This window comes from Fukomys damarensis, unplaced genomic scaffold, assembly GCF_012274545.1.
Source record: "Fukomys damarensis isolate Sample0158 unplaced genomic scaffold, DMR_v1.0_HiC HiC_scaffold_19, whole genome shotgun sequence".
Classification (NCBI taxonomy): domain Eukaryota; kingdom Metazoa; phylum Chordata; class Mammalia; order Rodentia; family Bathyergidae; genus Fukomys; species Fukomys damarensis.
In genome coordinates, this window is record NW_022900931.1 from 60,988,409 (window position 1) to 61,005,250 (window position 16,842).

The 16,842-nt window shown below is 50.9% G+C and overlaps 1 protein-coding gene across 1 annotated transcript in view; it reads left to right on the forward strand.

Annotated features, from left to right (window-relative positions):
* Grik5 (glutamate ionotropic receptor kainate type subunit 5) overlaps positions 1–16,842 on the forward strand; it is a 72,075-nt gene extending 55,233 nt beyond the window's left edge. Inside the window, exons 16-22 of the mRNA XM_010623299.3 lie at positions 63–172; positions 446–619; positions 10,215–10,380; positions 11,181–11,406; positions 13,275–13,403; positions 13,504–13,625; positions 15,783–16,842. Coding sequence (XP_010621601.1) covers positions 63–172; positions 446–619; positions 10,215–10,380; positions 11,181–11,406; positions 13,275–13,403; positions 13,504–13,625; positions 15,783–16,184 — 1,329 coding nt within the window. The 3' untranslated portion in view covers positions 16,185–16,842. The remainder of the gene's footprint in view (positions 1–62; positions 173–445; positions 620–10,214; positions 10,381–11,180; positions 11,407–13,274; positions 13,404–13,503; positions 13,626–15,782) is intronic.

Consider the following 16,842-nt stretch of genomic DNA (forward strand, 5'->3'; position numbering starts at 1 on the left):
CAGAGGCTGAACCCATGGCTGAGGTCTGGAGCGGTTCCGGGTTTCACTCCCTCTCCCTACAGGGCCGCAAGCCTGGCTACTTCTCCTTCCTGGATCCCTTCTCCCCTGCTGTGTGGCTCTTCATGCTTCTTGCCTACCTGGCTGTCAGCTGTGTCCTGTTCCTGGCTGCCAGGTGAGTCCGCAGCCTGCAGCCTGGGAAGGAGGGATGGGGTGGACACATGAGCTGGGCCCTCCACTTTGGGGACTCGGATCCCCTATGCTGTCCTTCCTCTCTTTCTCTCCTTGCCTGTGTATCTCTGCCTCTCTCCCTCCGTGCCTCCCTCTCTCCCTCTCTCCCCCTCCATCCCTCCCCTCCTTTTCTGATCTGTGACTCCCATGTCCTTCCTCCATTTTTTCTCCTGTACTTTCATTCCTTGGCCTCATCTACCCGTCCATTTCTCCATAGGCTGAGTCCCTACGAGTGGTATAACCCCCACCCGTGCCTGAGGGCGCGTCCTCACATCCTGGAGAACCAGTACACACTGGGCAACAGCCTCTGGTTCCCTGTGGGGGGCTTCATGCAGCAGGGCTCGGAGATCATGCCCCGGGCACTGTCCACGCGCTGTGTCAGCGGAGTCTGGTGAGTGGCTTCCTATCTGCTCTGGCAGGGCTGGGAGAGACCTCTGAGTCTGGAGGCTGAGGGACTGCTGCATTCTCCCAAAGGGTTCCCTGTTCCGCCCCCTGGGCTGTGCGATAGGGAACTGACTGGGGAAAGCTGAGGCCCAGCATGGCCACCACTATCTGTGTGACCTTGGAAAGCTACGTCCCCTCTCTAAGCCTCAGTCTCCATCTAAAAAACTGGGGATTAAAAAGACTCGTGTCTCAGGGCTGTGAGGATTCAATCAGGTGTTACAGAAAAGTTCTGGTTCGCCTTGTGCTAACCTGAGGCATTATAGTCACGAAGGGCATTGCTATTGCTCTCGTGGACACTGCCTTGGTCACCACAGAGACAGAGTCCTGGAAGTTCCATGGCAACCCAGTAGCCTAGGACGAACTTCTCATGGCCCTGGAACCATTTCCAGTAAGCTCCACATTGGGGGACGACTAATGGTGTCTGGCTCGTAGCTTTTTTTTTTTTTAATGCAGATTTAGATGTCAACACAAAAACCGGGTAAATTCACTCGCAAATCTGGGAAATCTTGTGGCCCTGGCCAGCATCCTTGTAGCCATCAGTCTCATCGCATACTCCCCTCTTCTACTCCCTGGCCAGGCCTTGCTTTTGCTGCCTTGGGCTTTCATACAGCAGCTAGAGTTTGCTGCATTTCCTGCGACTCCTGTTGCCTTATTCTCAGGAGGAACACAGAAAAGAGAGAAGCCTTGGGATGGGGAATGTTCTCCCTGTTGTGTGGATTAGAAAGAAGGACTGGCCTGTCAGACAGCATGGCTGCAGCTAGAGGAAGGGCCAGGCCGGAGCTGGGCCACCCCTTGTGCCAGCCCTCAGATCTGCCTAGGCCCCGCCTGTCTCCTGGGCCCATGGTAGGTTCTCCATGGCCCCCCAGGCCTTCTGGAGTGCTGCCTCCTCGCTCCTCCCCACCGAGTGCCTGCATCCGTGGTCCTTCCACAGGGGCCTGTCTAGCCCCTGCGTGTGCCAAGTGACCAAGGGAAGAGTCAGTCCCACATCTGCCCTCTAGAAGCAGAGAGGCTGAGACTAAGCGAGCAAACGCATAAATACTGGATGTCGTATTTTGTTTAAAGGATACGTCCCCAACACGTTGTCTAATTTGAAACACGTTCAAGACTAACCTAGATGGGCAGCAGATTTTCCTCTCTCCCAGCTAAGTGGAACTAACTGCTGTAGGGTGGACGTTTGCAGTTCAGTTGGTCCACTGGCTCGGAAACTTTCAAGTCTTGACGATTTTAAAATGTTTTTGAATTTGCATCATTTCCAATGGTACCCCTGTATTTCTGTCCTGTGTCTGGAAAAAAAGGCACGTGGTTGGATAGTATATGTGCTGCTGAAGCGAGCACAGCATATGGTTTAAAGCAATATACGTATTATCTAACAGTTCTGGAGCCCCTGAGTCCAGAAGAGATCTCCCAGGGCTAAGAGCAAACTGTTGGCAACGCTGGTTCTTTCTGGAGACTCCAGGGGAGAAATCTTTTCTTTCCCTTTTGCAGCCTTGGCTCAAAGCCCCTTCCTCCATCTTCAAAGCCAGAAACGTCACACCTTCAAATCGTGAACTCTGACTCCTCTTTTCCACTTATAAGGACCCCTTGAGGTGCTGTTGGGCCCACCTGGACCCTGTCTTCCTGCCTCATCGGTGTCTTAATCACATAGCGCAGTCACACCTGTGAAGTAACTTTTACCGTGTGAGGCGACGTGTTTATGTCTTCTAGGAGTTAGACTGTACACATCTTTGGTGGTGGGAAGGGGCTTATTCAGCTGCCACACACCGTAAGTGAAATGTATTAATATTTTCAATGTAAGGATGTATCAAATGCACATGAGATGTACGGTTGAGAAATAGTGCGCAGTGGCGGAACAGCAGAGAATGGCCTCCTGAGGTATCCAGGAGGAAGGCGCGCTCCAGACAGGCAGGAGAGGGTGTGTGTGTGTAAGGAGGGGCTTAGAGAGTGCTTGAGAAGAACCGTGATGAAGCTAGCCACGTTCCCATGTCGGACAGGGAGACCAGGGGTGTCCCCTGCCCCCATCTCTCTTAGCAGGGCCCTGGGCCTTTGCACTGAGCTATATCCCGAGCCCTTTTAAAATTATTGTATTTTGAATAGTCTCCCTAAGTCACTCCCTACTTAGTCTCCCAACTAAGTCACTCCCTAAGTTGCCCAGGCTGAGCTTGGACTGTGAACCTCCTGCCTCAGCCCCCCGGAGCGCTAGGATTATAGGCACTGCCCCTGGCTCAGTGGCGCCTCTCTGTCGGCCATCCTTCCTGCTCCTCGATCAGGGACCTGTTCTCTGAGGATCGTGTTTTCCAGCTAAGTGTTCTCCGCCTCTTCCCGTGGTCACCAGGGAAGTCCCAGGTCACGTTCCCTCCCTCGTTGGTGCCTCTGGCTCCAGCGCACTTGTCTACACTCAAGTCCTTCCACACATTGGCTCATCTGACAGAGGTGTGTCTCCAGATGTGACCCGGCACACTGACTCAGCAGGCCAGGTCCCTGCCCCTTTGGGACTGCCAGCCCGGGGTGGGGTGGTGGGGAGTGTTCTGGCATCTGCCCTGCATCAGCCTAGCCAGAACCTGCTGCTGGGCTCCTGGTCTTCAGCGCCTACTCAACCACAGCCTCCTGCAGCCACAGCCATCATTCAGCACAGCTCTGCCTCGGAAACCAGCCCTTCTAAAGCTCCTCTCCGACCGCAGCCCCTGTCCCTCCAGACGGCCCTTGGTCACTCTGTTAAGTGAGTCCCTTGTCTTCCCTCTCCCTCTTCTCTGTGCTCTGCTTGCCTTCACGTCTGCCTAGCTCCAGGTAGGCTCCTAAGCTGTCTTCTCAGCCCTTCCCCCTCCCTTTCTCTCATCCTCCTGCAAGAAAACTCTAGAACTTCAGAGCTGGCTGCAGCATGGCCTCTCCCCTCCTTCCATTCCTGACTCCATAGGGTCAGATGTGATGTGACTGCTGATTCATACATTTGGTCCCTGTCTTACCTGCAGGCAGTCTGTGTCATTGGTCACCTCCTTCTGTGTTCTCTGTCTTGCTCCTAGGCTGCTGTGTCCTCTCGTTTCCTCTGGCGGCTTGGTCCTCAGTTTCCCGTGGATCCCTTTCCTTTTTCTCTTGCTGTTGCTCATGAGAGCTTCTCACTCCACACCAGTGACGGCTAATGCTCACGCCTAACGCCCTCTTTCTTGTTAATTTATTTTTATCAGTACATGTCTGCAGTACGTGGCGAGTCCGTTTGTTGTGGGGGTTGGTACATGTTCATAGCACATCTTAATTCTCTTTCCCTTCCCTTTCCCTTTCCCTGCCTCCCTCCATCTCTTGGTCCCCTGATGACCTCTTTTTGAACCCCCCCTTTTTTTTTGGTACTGGGGATTGAACTCAGGACCTTGTGCTTGCAAGGCAGATGTGGCGCCACTGAGTTAATCCCTGTCCCAAAACAAATATTTTTTTAACACTTCCTTTTCTAGCTCAGGATTTAGCTCAGTGGTTCCACTGTCTGCCTTGCAAGTGCAAGGACCTGAGTTTGATCCCCAGTACCAAAAAAGAAACAAACAAAAAAACAAAACCATTTCTTTTTCTGTCCTCAGCTGAAATTTGAAATTCAAAGTTAATATATTTATCTACACACACAGTTTTTTTTTGTACCAGAGATCGAACTCAGGACCTTGTGCTTGTCAAGCAGGCGCCGTGCGACTGAGCTAAGTCCCCGGCTGCACACATAATTTTTAAAAATAAGCAATATGAAAAATAATAATCAATATGATATCTTAATTGTAATATGAAGGAGAAAAAAGAAGGGAAGCCATTTCTAATAAAATCATGATAGCGTTGGGCATGGTGGGGCATGCCTGTAATCCCAGCGCTTGGGAGGCTGAGGCAGGAGGATCCCTGTGAGTTTGAGACCAGCCTGGGCTGCATAGCAAGCTCCAGATCAGTCTCAGCTACATAGTGAGACCCTTTCTCAAAACAACAAACAAATGAAGCACCCCCCAAAAAAATCATATGACAGCAATACCTAAATGCCAGGGTATGGATACACCAGAAGACAAAATGCAAAGTTTGGAATGATAAGAAGTAAGATCAATTATTAGAATTTGATACTTGTTATTGAGCACTTGGAAATAGTTGGCAAATGAGTGAGTTTGTGCAAATATGAGTCACTGTGAACATGATGACTTACTAATGCGGCTACATCGAGCATCTCAACTCAGGGGCTTAAATATAAGTGGAGTTGTCTGAGATGTGACTTCCCAACTTGGGGAATGGTTCTCAGCAAAGTTGTACACAAAGTAGCATGAAGTTGTTCCTCAATTTGAACAAGAGATGCATTTCTGGAGATTTTGGTTTACATTATACCCATGCAAAAATATGTGAGTTTTGTTAAACCAAAGTTCTGCTGCCTGCCTCAAAAGTGCAAGGTCCCAAGTTCAATCCCTGGTACCAGAGGGAAAAAAAAGAGTTATGCTGCCAGGCTTGGTGGTTCATGCCTGTAATCCCAGCACTCGGGAGGCTGAGGCAGGAGGATCGCTGCAACTTCGAGACCAACCTGGGCTACATCGTGAGTTCCAGAGCAGTCTCAACTGCATAGTGAGACCCTGTCTCAAACCCCCCCCCAAAAAAAAAGAGTTATGCGTACATTCTTACTGGCAATCACATACTCTGTTGTTCAGACTCACTCGCCACCCTGGGCTGTCAGTTCCAAAGGGGCAGGGACCTGGCCTGCTGAGTCACTGTGCGGGTCACATCTGGAGACACACCTCTGTCAGATGAGCCAATGTGTAGAAGGACTTGAGTGTAGAAGAGAGTGTCCCTCTCTCTTGAGGGAGGGAGCATGACCAGGGGCTTCCTGAGTGACCTGCTGGAACCACCCTGATCAGCAGGGCCCCCAAACTTTACCAAACTTTACCAAACACTCTCTGCTGCTCCCTTCCACACCCAGCCAGAGACCAACACTCTGCATTGCTTCCGGGGCCACCTCGCTATCCACATACTGACACCTTCAGAGTCCTCACGAATCCAGCCGGCTTGGGTCGCTCCTCTTGGACACCGGCCAGGCGTGTCCAAACTCCACATATTTGCAAACCTGACTCCTCAACTGTGTTCCCCCTGCTGGCTCTGTGAGTGGCCGCCGCCACCACCAGTCAGCCAGGCTGCATCCTCAAGGCTAGCATGGTGTCTGGTGTGCACCAGCCCTGGATAATGTTGTTCTGAGTGAATGACAACATTGACCCATGTGGGGTTTCTGGAGAGACTTGGTGTCCAGAGAGGTCGGGTCATTCCCTGTCTGGTGTGTTAGGGTTTGGGTTTTGTTTTGCAGGAAGCCGTATTATTATGTTTCTGTAAAGTTCTACATTGCACCCACACCCACACCTAGCGCCTGGCAGTTCGCGGAGGCAAGCTGCTGCTTTTACTTTTATCTATCCTGGTTGGGGGTTGGAGCCTGGGAGGCCCTTAGCCTCTCTTGTCTTCAGCCCCTCAGGTCTGTGTGGTCGACAGGGAACCTGGCCCTTGTTACTTGCCAGGAGGGAGAACAGAGAGGGCTGGCATAAGCCAGTGCTGCCCTACAGTCCTGCAGCCAGGCCCGTGAGTAGCTCCCCTCCCAAGTTAGTCTTGTATCAACACGACAATAAGAGCAGACACATAGCAGGGCATAGCAGCACATGCCTGGGATTCTAGCATTCTGGGAGACTGAGGCAGAATAGTGGCAAGTTCAAGCTCAGCCCGGGCAACTTAGTGACTTAGCAAGAACTTATCTCAAGACAAAAAAGGACTGAGGATGTAGCTCCGTGTGAATGCCCTGAGTTCAATCCCCAGTGTGCCCCGAGACACACCTACATTCTGTGTGCCAGATTGACTCACTCTTCACAAAGCTCCAGAAGGAAGGCTCTGTGTTTGTACTTACTTCACAGGTAAGGAAGCTGAAACTCAGTTCCAAGGTCATCCAGCTACATGGTTGCTGAGTCACTATTTGGGGATTTTCCAGAGATCTTTCTATTATTGATTTCTAACTTGGGCCCATTGTGGTCAGAGAACATTCTCTGTAGGACTCTAATCCTTTTAAATTTAGAGACTTGTCTTATGGCTTAGCATATGGTCTGTCCTGGAAACCATTCTGTGTATCCTGGCACTGCGCGTATTCTGCTGTTGGTGGGTGTAGTGGTCTATAAATGTGAACAAGGGCCAAAGGGTTGCTGGTGTTATGCAAGCCTTCCATGTATCCTTCCTGATTTTCTGTCTACTTTTCCTAATAATACTTGAGAGAGGAGTGAATTGCAGATGAATTGTGTGTTTCTTTTTTTAGTTCTATCAGTTTTTGCTTCATGAGTTTTGAAACTCATGTAATTAGGTACATTAATGTCCAGGACGGTTATGTCCTCTCCCCACCCCCAGTACTGGGATGGAACTCAGGGACTCTCCAAGCTAAGCAAGCACTCTACCGCTGGGTTATATCCTCAGCTCACAACTTTTAGAATTCTGTTTATCTCCACTATTGACTTGTTAATTAATTATACTTCTTCATTTTATTTTTCATAGTGGTTTTATTTTTCTTAGTGGTCGCAGTGGGTTTATAATTTGTATCTTTTTTGTTTTATTTATTTATTTATTTTTGGTACTGGGGACCAAACTCGGGACCTTGCACTTCGAGGAAGGTGGTGGTACCACTGAACTAACTCCCTGGCTCCATCCTTTTTGTTTTCTTTGCAGTACTGGGGATTGAACTCAGTGCCTTTGCACTGAGCTACATCTCCAGCCCTTTCTATGTTTTTTATTCTGAGATAGAGAAGTAAAAAATAAAAGCTCATTGAGTTACCTAGGCTGGCCTCAAAGTTGTGATCCTTCTGCCTCAGCGGTCCAGAGTGCTGGGATTACAGGTTTGCACCACCACACCTGGCTTAATAAGTATCTTTAATTATTACACAATAGTTTGAAGTAACATTATACCGTTTCATATAAGACGTAACTCCCGCCAGGCATGGTGGCGTACTCCTGGGGTACATAGTGAGACCCTGTCTCAAAAAAGAAACAAACAAACAAAAAAGACATAACTCCCTTCCAACAGTATACATCCATCCAGTCCTCCCTTCTGTTGAACTTTTATCATTTATATTACTTTTGCATATTTTGTGAATCCAACACTATATTAAATTGGTATGTGTGTTTTTGCTTTAAATAACAAATATCTTTCAAAGATTTTAGGGATGGGGAGATAGGTCAGTGTTAAAGTATTTGCCTCATATGCAGAAGTCCTCTGGTTTGATCCCCAGCCCCACAAAAAGAAAGAGGGAGGGAGAGAGGGAGGAGTTTTTAAATGAGGAATGTCCTTTTATTACTTGCATATCTACCATTTCTGGTATTCTTCACTCCTTGTACATCCACATTCCCATTTAATATATTTTCCTTTGGAAGAACTTCCTTTAACTTTTTTTGGAAATGCAAGTCTGCTGGAAATGCAAAAGCATCTATATGAAAAATATTCTCACTGGCTAGGTGTGGTGACGCGTACCTATAACCAGCCCCTTTTTAAATTTTTGTTTTGAGACAGAGTCTTCATAAGTTGCCTAGATGGGACTTGAGCTTGCATTCTCCTGCTTTGGCCTCCCAGAGTGCTGGGATCACAGGCGTAACGCCACCAGATCTGGCTATGCCCGGCATTATTTTTCTTTTTCTTTCGGCACGTTGTTACACTGTCTTGACTCACGTGCTCTGATGCTATGTGCTCTTGCTGTTATCTTTGCTTTAGTGTGTGTAATGTGCCACCCTACACCTAACCCTGGGCAGCTTTTAAGGCTTTCTTTTTATTGCTGGCTTTTTTTTTTTTTTTTCCCAAGTACTGGGGATGGAACGCGGGACCTTGCATTTGCAAGGCACCACTGAGCTAAATTCCCTGGCCCTATGGCTGACTTGTAACAACTAATTATAATGTGCCATAGTGTGTTTTGTGTATACCTGTGTTTATATTACTAAGGGTCTATTGAGTTTTTCTTGGGTCTGCAAGATCAGAGTTTTTGTTAAATTGGAAAAATTTTTAGCTATTACAGCTTCATATACATCATATGTGTGTATATATGTCTTCACTTTCTGTTACCCCTTGTCCCTCTCCAGGACTCCAGTCGCATCTGTGAGGCCACTTTGATACTATTCCTCCGGCCACCGAGGTGCTGTGCTCATCTTCATCTTTGCTCTTCATTATTTTTGTCTCGGATGGATTCTGTTGCTGTCCTCAATTTCCCTGGTCTTTTCTGCTGCAGTGTCTGTGCTGTGTAATCCTGTCTGGTACACTTTCACTTTCAGAGAGGGTGTATTTTATCTCTAGAAGTTCTCTTCATTTCTTTTTTCTTTTTTTGTCTTCCATTTCCCTCCTCATTGCTTGCACATTTTCCTTCATATTTCAATCATTCTGCTTGTATTTGTAATAGCCATTTTAAGGTCCTCATCTGATTTTTCCATCATCCTTGTCAATTCCGGGTCAGTTTTAGTTGAGTGATTTTTCTCTTGGTTGTGGTCGTATCTTCCTGCACCTTTGTCGATCTGGTCATTATTAGATGACAGACGCTGAATTTTACATTATTTACATTGGGGAATGTGTTTCTTTAGAGTCCTGGACTTCTGGTGGGGGGCAGCTGAGTAGTGGAGTGTGTATCTAGCACCACAAAGACAAACGTTGCAAGTGCCTTGGACTTTTTCTGGCAGTAACTTGTGAATTATTATCATTATTATTTATTATTATTATTGGTACCAGGGATCGAACTCAGGGCCTTGTGCTTGCGAGACAGGCGGTGGAACCACTGAGCTAAATCCCCGGCCCACTTGTGAATTATTTTGATCCTCCTAGGCCTGTTTTTAAGCTCTCATAGGGCAGGCCTAGAGTTGCCTTTATTCTAGGGCCCACTTAACCCTGTTTGAGATCTGTTGCACTTCTGCCCCTTTAATCAGTATCTCGTGTATTCTCTCACGACATCCCTACTCTGGCTGGAGAAGCTCCAACAATTTCCAGCCCCGGGTAAACCCCGGAAATTGTTCTCTCCTTGAAAGTTCTCACAGATTGATATTCAGCCAGACTCAAGGGGACCCTCCCTCTCTGTGGAGCTCCCTCCTCTTGAAGATTCTGTCCCACAGGCCCCAGCCCTTTTGCCCCTCATCCTGCCCTCTTTGATCTCCATCTCAAAGCTGTAGGGTTTCCTTTACAGTGCTAAATCCAATCTAGCCTGACAGCCTGGACAGTGATGAGGCTCGCTTTTCACTTTTCTTGGAGATCACAGTCCCATGATGCCTCTTGTCCCGTCTTTAAATAGTTCCTACATTCTGTCCCGTTTTCTAGCTGTTGACAGCAGGAAGGTATATTTCCAGACCATCTTACTCTATTATATCTGGAAGAGGAAGTCTCTAGAACCAGTGTTTAAACCCAGAGAGCCTGGCTTCAGAATTGTAGGCTGTCCACTGATTTGCAGTCCCTGGACCTTTTGAATGTCAGGGTCGCTGTGGGAGAGAGAGGCATCCCCAGTGGGCACATGGTCCTTGTCAAAGTGGCAGGAATGGCTCCAGCCTGTAGCTCACCCCTCTCCCCCCAGGTGGGCCTTCACCTTGATCATCATCTCCTCCTACACTGCCAACCTGGCCGCCTTCCTCACCGTGCAGCGCATGGAGGTGCCTGTGGAGTCGGCTGATGATCTGGCAGATCAGACCAATATTGAGTACGGCACCATCCATGCTGGCTCCACCATGACCTTCTTCCAGGTGGGGCCACCCTGAACCTCCCTGCTGTGCACAGTAGCTCCAGGTGGGACTAGGCGGGGCCTCCACTGTAGTCAGGGAGGCTGAGGAGCAAGAGACACACTCGTGCTGTCAGGTGGGAGCATTGCTGTGTGATGAAGACCTGGGCTTTCAGTGGAAGAATGAGAACAGATGTGGGACCTGAAGTAGAATCGGTGTCTTTCAGTACAGGACAGGTAAGGTCTAGGGGGCTGCTGAAAGCGTCAGGCCTAGGACCACGAGCCAGCAGAGAGGGGGAAAGGCCCTGCATGGTGGAAGGAGCTTGCCCCCTTGTTTTGGGGATGGTGAGAAGGAAAAGAAAGGAAACCTGGCAAAGGTCAGAGACTCGGACGCCTCAAAGGCCAGGGTGAGCACTAAGATCGGACCCTGCACATGGGCAGGTGGGACCAAAGAGTGTCCAGATAGAGTCAGAAGTTCCCATGCGGCTGGGTTGGGTAGACCAGTAGTCAGGAGAAGGCCAGAGATGTACCGGGGCCACTGCGTGCAGGGTTAGGGGAGAGGAAGTGGAGGTAAACTCCTGGGTCTCCCGGGTAGAGTTGATTGGGCAGCTGCCTTGCCAGTGGAGGGCTCTGGGGCACCCAGGAAGAACAGGAATGAGGATGACTTGCACCGATAGTCTGTTCTCTCTCTAGCTTTGGTTCTGTCTTCCCCTGCTCTTCGCTCTCAGGTGAGGGAGACCCTCAGAGGGTAGGAAACTTGGCTCGGGGGATAGGACAGGGGTTGAGAGGCCCTCACCTATCTCCCCTTGTGTTTCCCCTGCCCAGAATTCAAGGTACCAGACGTACCAGCGTATGTGGAATTACATGCAGTCCAAGCAGCCCAGCGTGTTCGTCAAGAGCACAGAGGAGGGTATTGCCCGCGTCCTCAACTCCCGCTATGCTTTCCTGCTTGAGTCCACCATGAACGAGTATCACCGGCGCCTCAACTGCAACCTCACCCAGATTGGGGGCCTCCTGGACACCAAGGGCTACGGCATCGGCATGCCGCTGGGTATGGCTGCGGCACAGTGTGGAGCGGGGCCCTGTGAGTCCGGAGCGGAGCTGTGCGAGCAGGCTTGGGACTGGGCCAGGCCCTCCCTGAAGCAGGCTGGGGGTGTTGGAGTTGGCCTCAGGCGGTGTCATCACCATCGTGCATCTCTATTACTCTCAGCCTGCAAAACTGGGCCAAGAGCGATAAGTTCCAGCCTCTCGGGTTGTCTAGAGGATCTAGTGAATCTTTGCGTGCACAGCTCAGTACAAGTGGGTCAAAGGCTTTGCTGTCTTCCTCCATTGATCTAGGGGTCCTCTGGGGGTGAGGACTTGGTTTTATTTGCTTTGTATGCTCTGTACCAGGCCTACAGCTTGGCTCAGTCAGAGCAGGTGCTCAGAAAATGCTGGACAGATGGAAGGATGAATGGGAAAAGAAGGAAGGTAGGAGAGATCTGCAGGGAGACTTGCACATGCCGATTTATACTTCAGGACTTGCATCCAGGGCTCAGGGCTGGAAATCCACTACCAACTCGTCTCCAATAGTTTTTTTAGTACTAGGGATTAACCCAGGGATTTTGCATTGAGCTACATCCCCAGCCCTTTTTATTTTTTGTTTTTTTATTTTATTTTATTTTTTTTTGAGATAGGGTCTCACTAAATTGCAGAGACTGGACTTGAACTGGTGACCCTCCCACCTCAGCCTCCCACTGCTGGTATTATAGGTTTTCTGTGGCATTTTGGCTTTTAAAATTGTCTATATGCTGATGGTGCCTGCATTAGTTGCCTGGGACTACCCAGCAAATCACCCAGATCCTAGGAGCTTTGCAGGAGAGTCGGTACTGTGCTAGGGTAGTAGTGTAGCCTAGTGCTTTGGGGACAGGCTCTGGAGTCACACAACCTACATTCAGATCCCCCTTTGCTACCTGACTCGGTACATAACCACCTCCTCATTCAGAAATACCTGCCCCAAGCGGCAGTGTCTGCCTCACAGGATCGTGTGAGACTTAGAAACCTCTGTAAACCCAGAGTGTAGCATGTAGAAGATACCTGATAAACATGGACCACCCCCGACTCAGCCATATCCCTCCTTCCTGGCCTGTGGCAGATGCTTAGTAAACAAGGAAAGAGGTACAGGCACGGTGTGGAGGGGCACAAGGGTGGATGAAGGGGAGGATATGAGAGTGAAGATGAAAGAGGAGGTGCAGAGAGGAGGGGAGGACGGGGATCTGTTCGCTCGGCAGATCGGTCTCCGCCCTTCCTCCGCACTGGACTCTGGGACAGCAGGGCAACGGCCATGCCCCAAGCTCTGCTGCCTTCCAGGGCCGTGGACAGCAGAGACCACAAACAGAGCCGTGTCCCGTGACATCAGGTGGTGACAAGTGTTGTGACACAAATGCAGGAGAAGAGACTGACAGGAAGTGGGGTGCTTGGTGCCATTTAAAATAAAGTAGTTTTAGAAGACTCCTGAGGAGCCAGCAGTGAGCAGAGACCTGATGATGTGGAAAGGACATTCCAGGCAGAGCCAGGGGTCTTCAGGTGGGACTTGGCTTGGCAGATTCAGGAAACTGCCAGGAGGCCATTGTGCCTGGAGCCGAGAGAGCCTTGAGCGGGGGCCCCTGAGAGCAGGGGCCTGTGAATGTGGCCTCTTGTCGGCCGAGGAAAGGGCCTCCTAGCAGCAGTGGAAGCCACGGGAGAGGTCTCAGCAAGGCAAGGCCTGATCTGACTGCTCCCAAAACTGCCTGTCTGGCTTCTGTGTGAGGAAGACACAGGGAAAGGGTGGCACAGAAGACTGCGCACTTGGCAGGGGTCAGGGAAGGCCATGGTAAGAGGCAGTTGGGGTTTAGAGTGAACAGGGCCCGAACAGCACCCCCTCTTGTGTGCCTGGCCCAGGCTCCCCGTTCCGGGATGAGATCACACTGGCCATCCTGCAGCTCCAGGAGAACAACCGGCTGGAGATCCTGAAGCGCAAGTGGTGGGAGGGGGGCCGGTGCCCCAAGGAGGAGGACCATCGAGCTAAAGGTCAGCCACCCCACCCCGCGGGGGCGTGCCCTTCCCAGGAAGCCCCTCCCGACACCACGCCCACACAGCCCCGACCCTGTGGCTCTCCCCTGCCTCCCAGGTTTAGGCATGGAGAATATCGGCGGCATTTTTGTCGTGCTCATATGTGGCCTCATCATCGCTGTCTTCGTGGCGGTCATGGAATTCATCTGGTCCACGCGGAGGTCAGCGGAGTCTGAGGAGGTGAGAAGGTTGGCAGCGTGGGGGCAGGGAGCAAAGGACCAGTCCCAGGCCCGAGGCACGTGAAGGCTGCCGCATCAGGAGCCAAAGCTGGCAGATGGTGGGGATCTGGAGAGGGGCAGGAGGGACCTAGGGAGCCAAGAGGTGACAGGACTTCTTGGATGTCGGAGGCCCCAGGAGAGGTAAGAGACAGCAGACAGGGACAGAGAGCCAGGAAGCAATATGACACAGGGAAAGGGGGTGAGGGGGGCACAGGAAGAAGGTGTAGGGAGCCGCAGAAGTGGTAAAGCAAGAGGAGAAACAGAAGTGACAAGAACACAGATGTGCCGATCAGCCCCATGCTGTCGTCAGGATCGCTGCTTCCAGAGGTCCTTGGGTGCTGCCTGGCCCTCCCCTTGCATTTCTGGGCCATTCCTGCCCCCACAACACTGTTAGTCCCGCTGCCTCTCTCTGCCAGCCTCCCCTCCCCACTTCCAGCAGCAGGCTTTGAGTCAGACCCACAGCCTACATCCAGTCACCCGCATTCTTCTTCACCTGGCCCATCGACTCCTTAGAAGCCCCCACCTGTGCCCAGATCAGCCCCTCACCTTCCTGAGAACAGCCCTGCAGCAGCCCTCCTGCATCTCAGCCATTGACCTTTATAGATGGAGCCATCCGTATACAAATGTGTTGTCTTTCCTCCTGCCTTACCGAAGGCCTTTCTGGACCCCACTCCTCCCGTACTGTGCTGCCTGATCTCTGTTTCTTCAGTCTCTGAGGACTTGTGTCTCTCTGCCCCTGCCAGTTTCTCTCCTCCCATTCATTCTGGGGCCTGCTCCAGGTCAGCTTCTGTACCCACCACTCCATTCGCATCGCTAGCAACCTCCACGCCTGGTGTCCAGTGCCTGAGCCTCGGCCTCATCCCCGTGCAGCCGCGGCAAGCTTCAGTACTATTTATTCTCTCTCCTCAACACCCTGTCCTTTCCGCTTGGCCCTCTTTCTCTTCCTCCTCTCTGGCCACTCCTTCCCAGGCCCATTTGTCCCGTCCCTCTTTCTCCCCAGCCTATTTTTTTTTGGAGGGGTGTCCTGGCTCCATCCTGAGATTGCTTCTCTTTCTCCATTTGTCCCACGAATGGCTTTGAAGACAGTGGTGTACCGATGACTTTGGCATTCTGTTGCTACTGTAACAGATTAACAGCTTTAAGAGAACAAACTTATATCAGCTCCGTTTCAGGGACCAGCTTAGCTGGATGGTGCCCTGAGGTTGCTGATGAGGTCAGTCATGATGTTGGCCATGGCTAACATAGTCTAAAGTCGTGATGGCAAATCTTTTATAGGCTCAGTGCCCAAATTGCACCCCAACACCACTTATTCATCACAAAGTGCCAACGATGCCCTTAAACCTGAATACTGAAGTTTTGGTTCAGGAAAAAAAAACTCACACTTGGTTCATGTGCCTCCCTGCCCGCTGTGGCACGTAGGCCATAGGTTCACCGCCACTGGTCTAAAGGCTCTATTGGGGCCACAGGGTCCCTTCCAAGATAGCGCATTCTCACAGGTAGCCATCATATTCTAATTTATGAGGTGACTGAATTGTGACACGGGGGCCAGCACCATCAAAAAGGAGATTCGCATGTTTCTGTTTCCTGAGATGAGGGCGGAACACCGCCAAGAGCCACAAGGGAAGCTCCACACCTGGTCAGGAGGCAGCGAGAAGGAAAAGGCAAGGCAGGAAGTACCTTGTGTAGGGTCGGCCAGTTGGAGTCATGTTGGTGGAATGTGAACTGCTGGGCTGTCCTTGGTTGTTGTGTACCTGCCTGGGTTAATTCAGGGCAGGATAAATACTGGTGGTGTGTGAGATCAGGTGAAAAGGGTGGTGGTTGGGCTTGGATATAACAGGCGCAGCTCTGTGCTATCTAAGATTTGCCTAGGTCTGGGAGAGGCACTCTCTTCCCAGCCTGAAAAATTTTTAAGATGTTGAAACATCAAAAAAACCACGATGGATACTGTCAAGGGCAGTTGGCAGGAGGCCTCAGTTCCTCAAACAAGAACCTGTCCGTGGGCTGCCTGAGTGTCCTTGGCCGTGGCAGCTGACACCCACTAGAGTGAATGATCCAAGAGACACAGCAAGGCAGGGCTAAAATTTTATGATGACGTAGCCATATTTTGTTGTTCACACAGACCAGCCCTGATTCAGTTAATTCAGTGAGAGATCACATGAGACACACTGAGACCACAGAGGCAGAAGGTTGGAACTCAGAGGCGGTCCACCATGATTGCCAAGTGTGTATGTCTCCTGAGCCAGAGGTTTGTCACCTGAGCTCCATACCTGACATCGCACACAGATGTCTAATGTGTGCATGGTGTTATGTGTCCCGCACTGAGCTCCTGCCCACCCACAAGCGACACCAGCCATCCATTTGCTCTGGCTGCAGCACGTGGAGCGAGCCTTTACTCCTTCCTCTTTCACACCCTCTTGGCAAATCCTACTGGTTCCACCTTTCCAGAAAACCCGGAAGAAGGCGCACATCTGCTCGCCTCACTCTGGTCCAGCCACCAGCCCACCCTCATGGCCCACTGTAGCAGTCTCCCCTGTGGGCCCAACAGCCAGCTCTCACACTGTCTCACAATCCCACGGAGACCCAGCCGCCCTCTACTTCTGTCTTCAGTAGCTCCCGACTGTTTCCCAAGTAAAGCCAGCAGCCTCACGTGGGTCTACAGGCCTTGCCCGAGCTGCGTCCTGTCCTCTGCTCACTTCCTTCACCTCTCCTCATGCAGGCCCCATTCCAACCTCTGGCCTGTGCTGATTCCTTGGACCTGCCAAGCTGCTCCCACCTCAGCGCCTCTGCCCTGCTCTGTCTGCCCACAATGCCTCCTCCCAGGGCCCCCCACACGCTTGCCACGTCTTTATGTAGAGGTTTTCCTTTCAGCAAGACCTCCTTATCTGTCCTGTCTCAAAATGCAGCATCACCCCATACCGCACCACCTGCCTCTCTTCCCTCGTATATTCTCCAAAGCACTTAGCATCTGAACACTGCATACATTTATGTATTTGTTACTTCCGTCTCTGCACACTGGACCGTAACCTCCACAACCTTCATGAGGGCTGAGGTTTCTGTTTTGTTCTTTGCTGGGTTCCCGGTGCCCAGGACAGCATCCGGCACACAGTAGGCACTTGGTAATCTGCCTTGCAATGACCACTTTCTCATCAGAAAATTCGTATGTGAAGACGGGGGGGGGG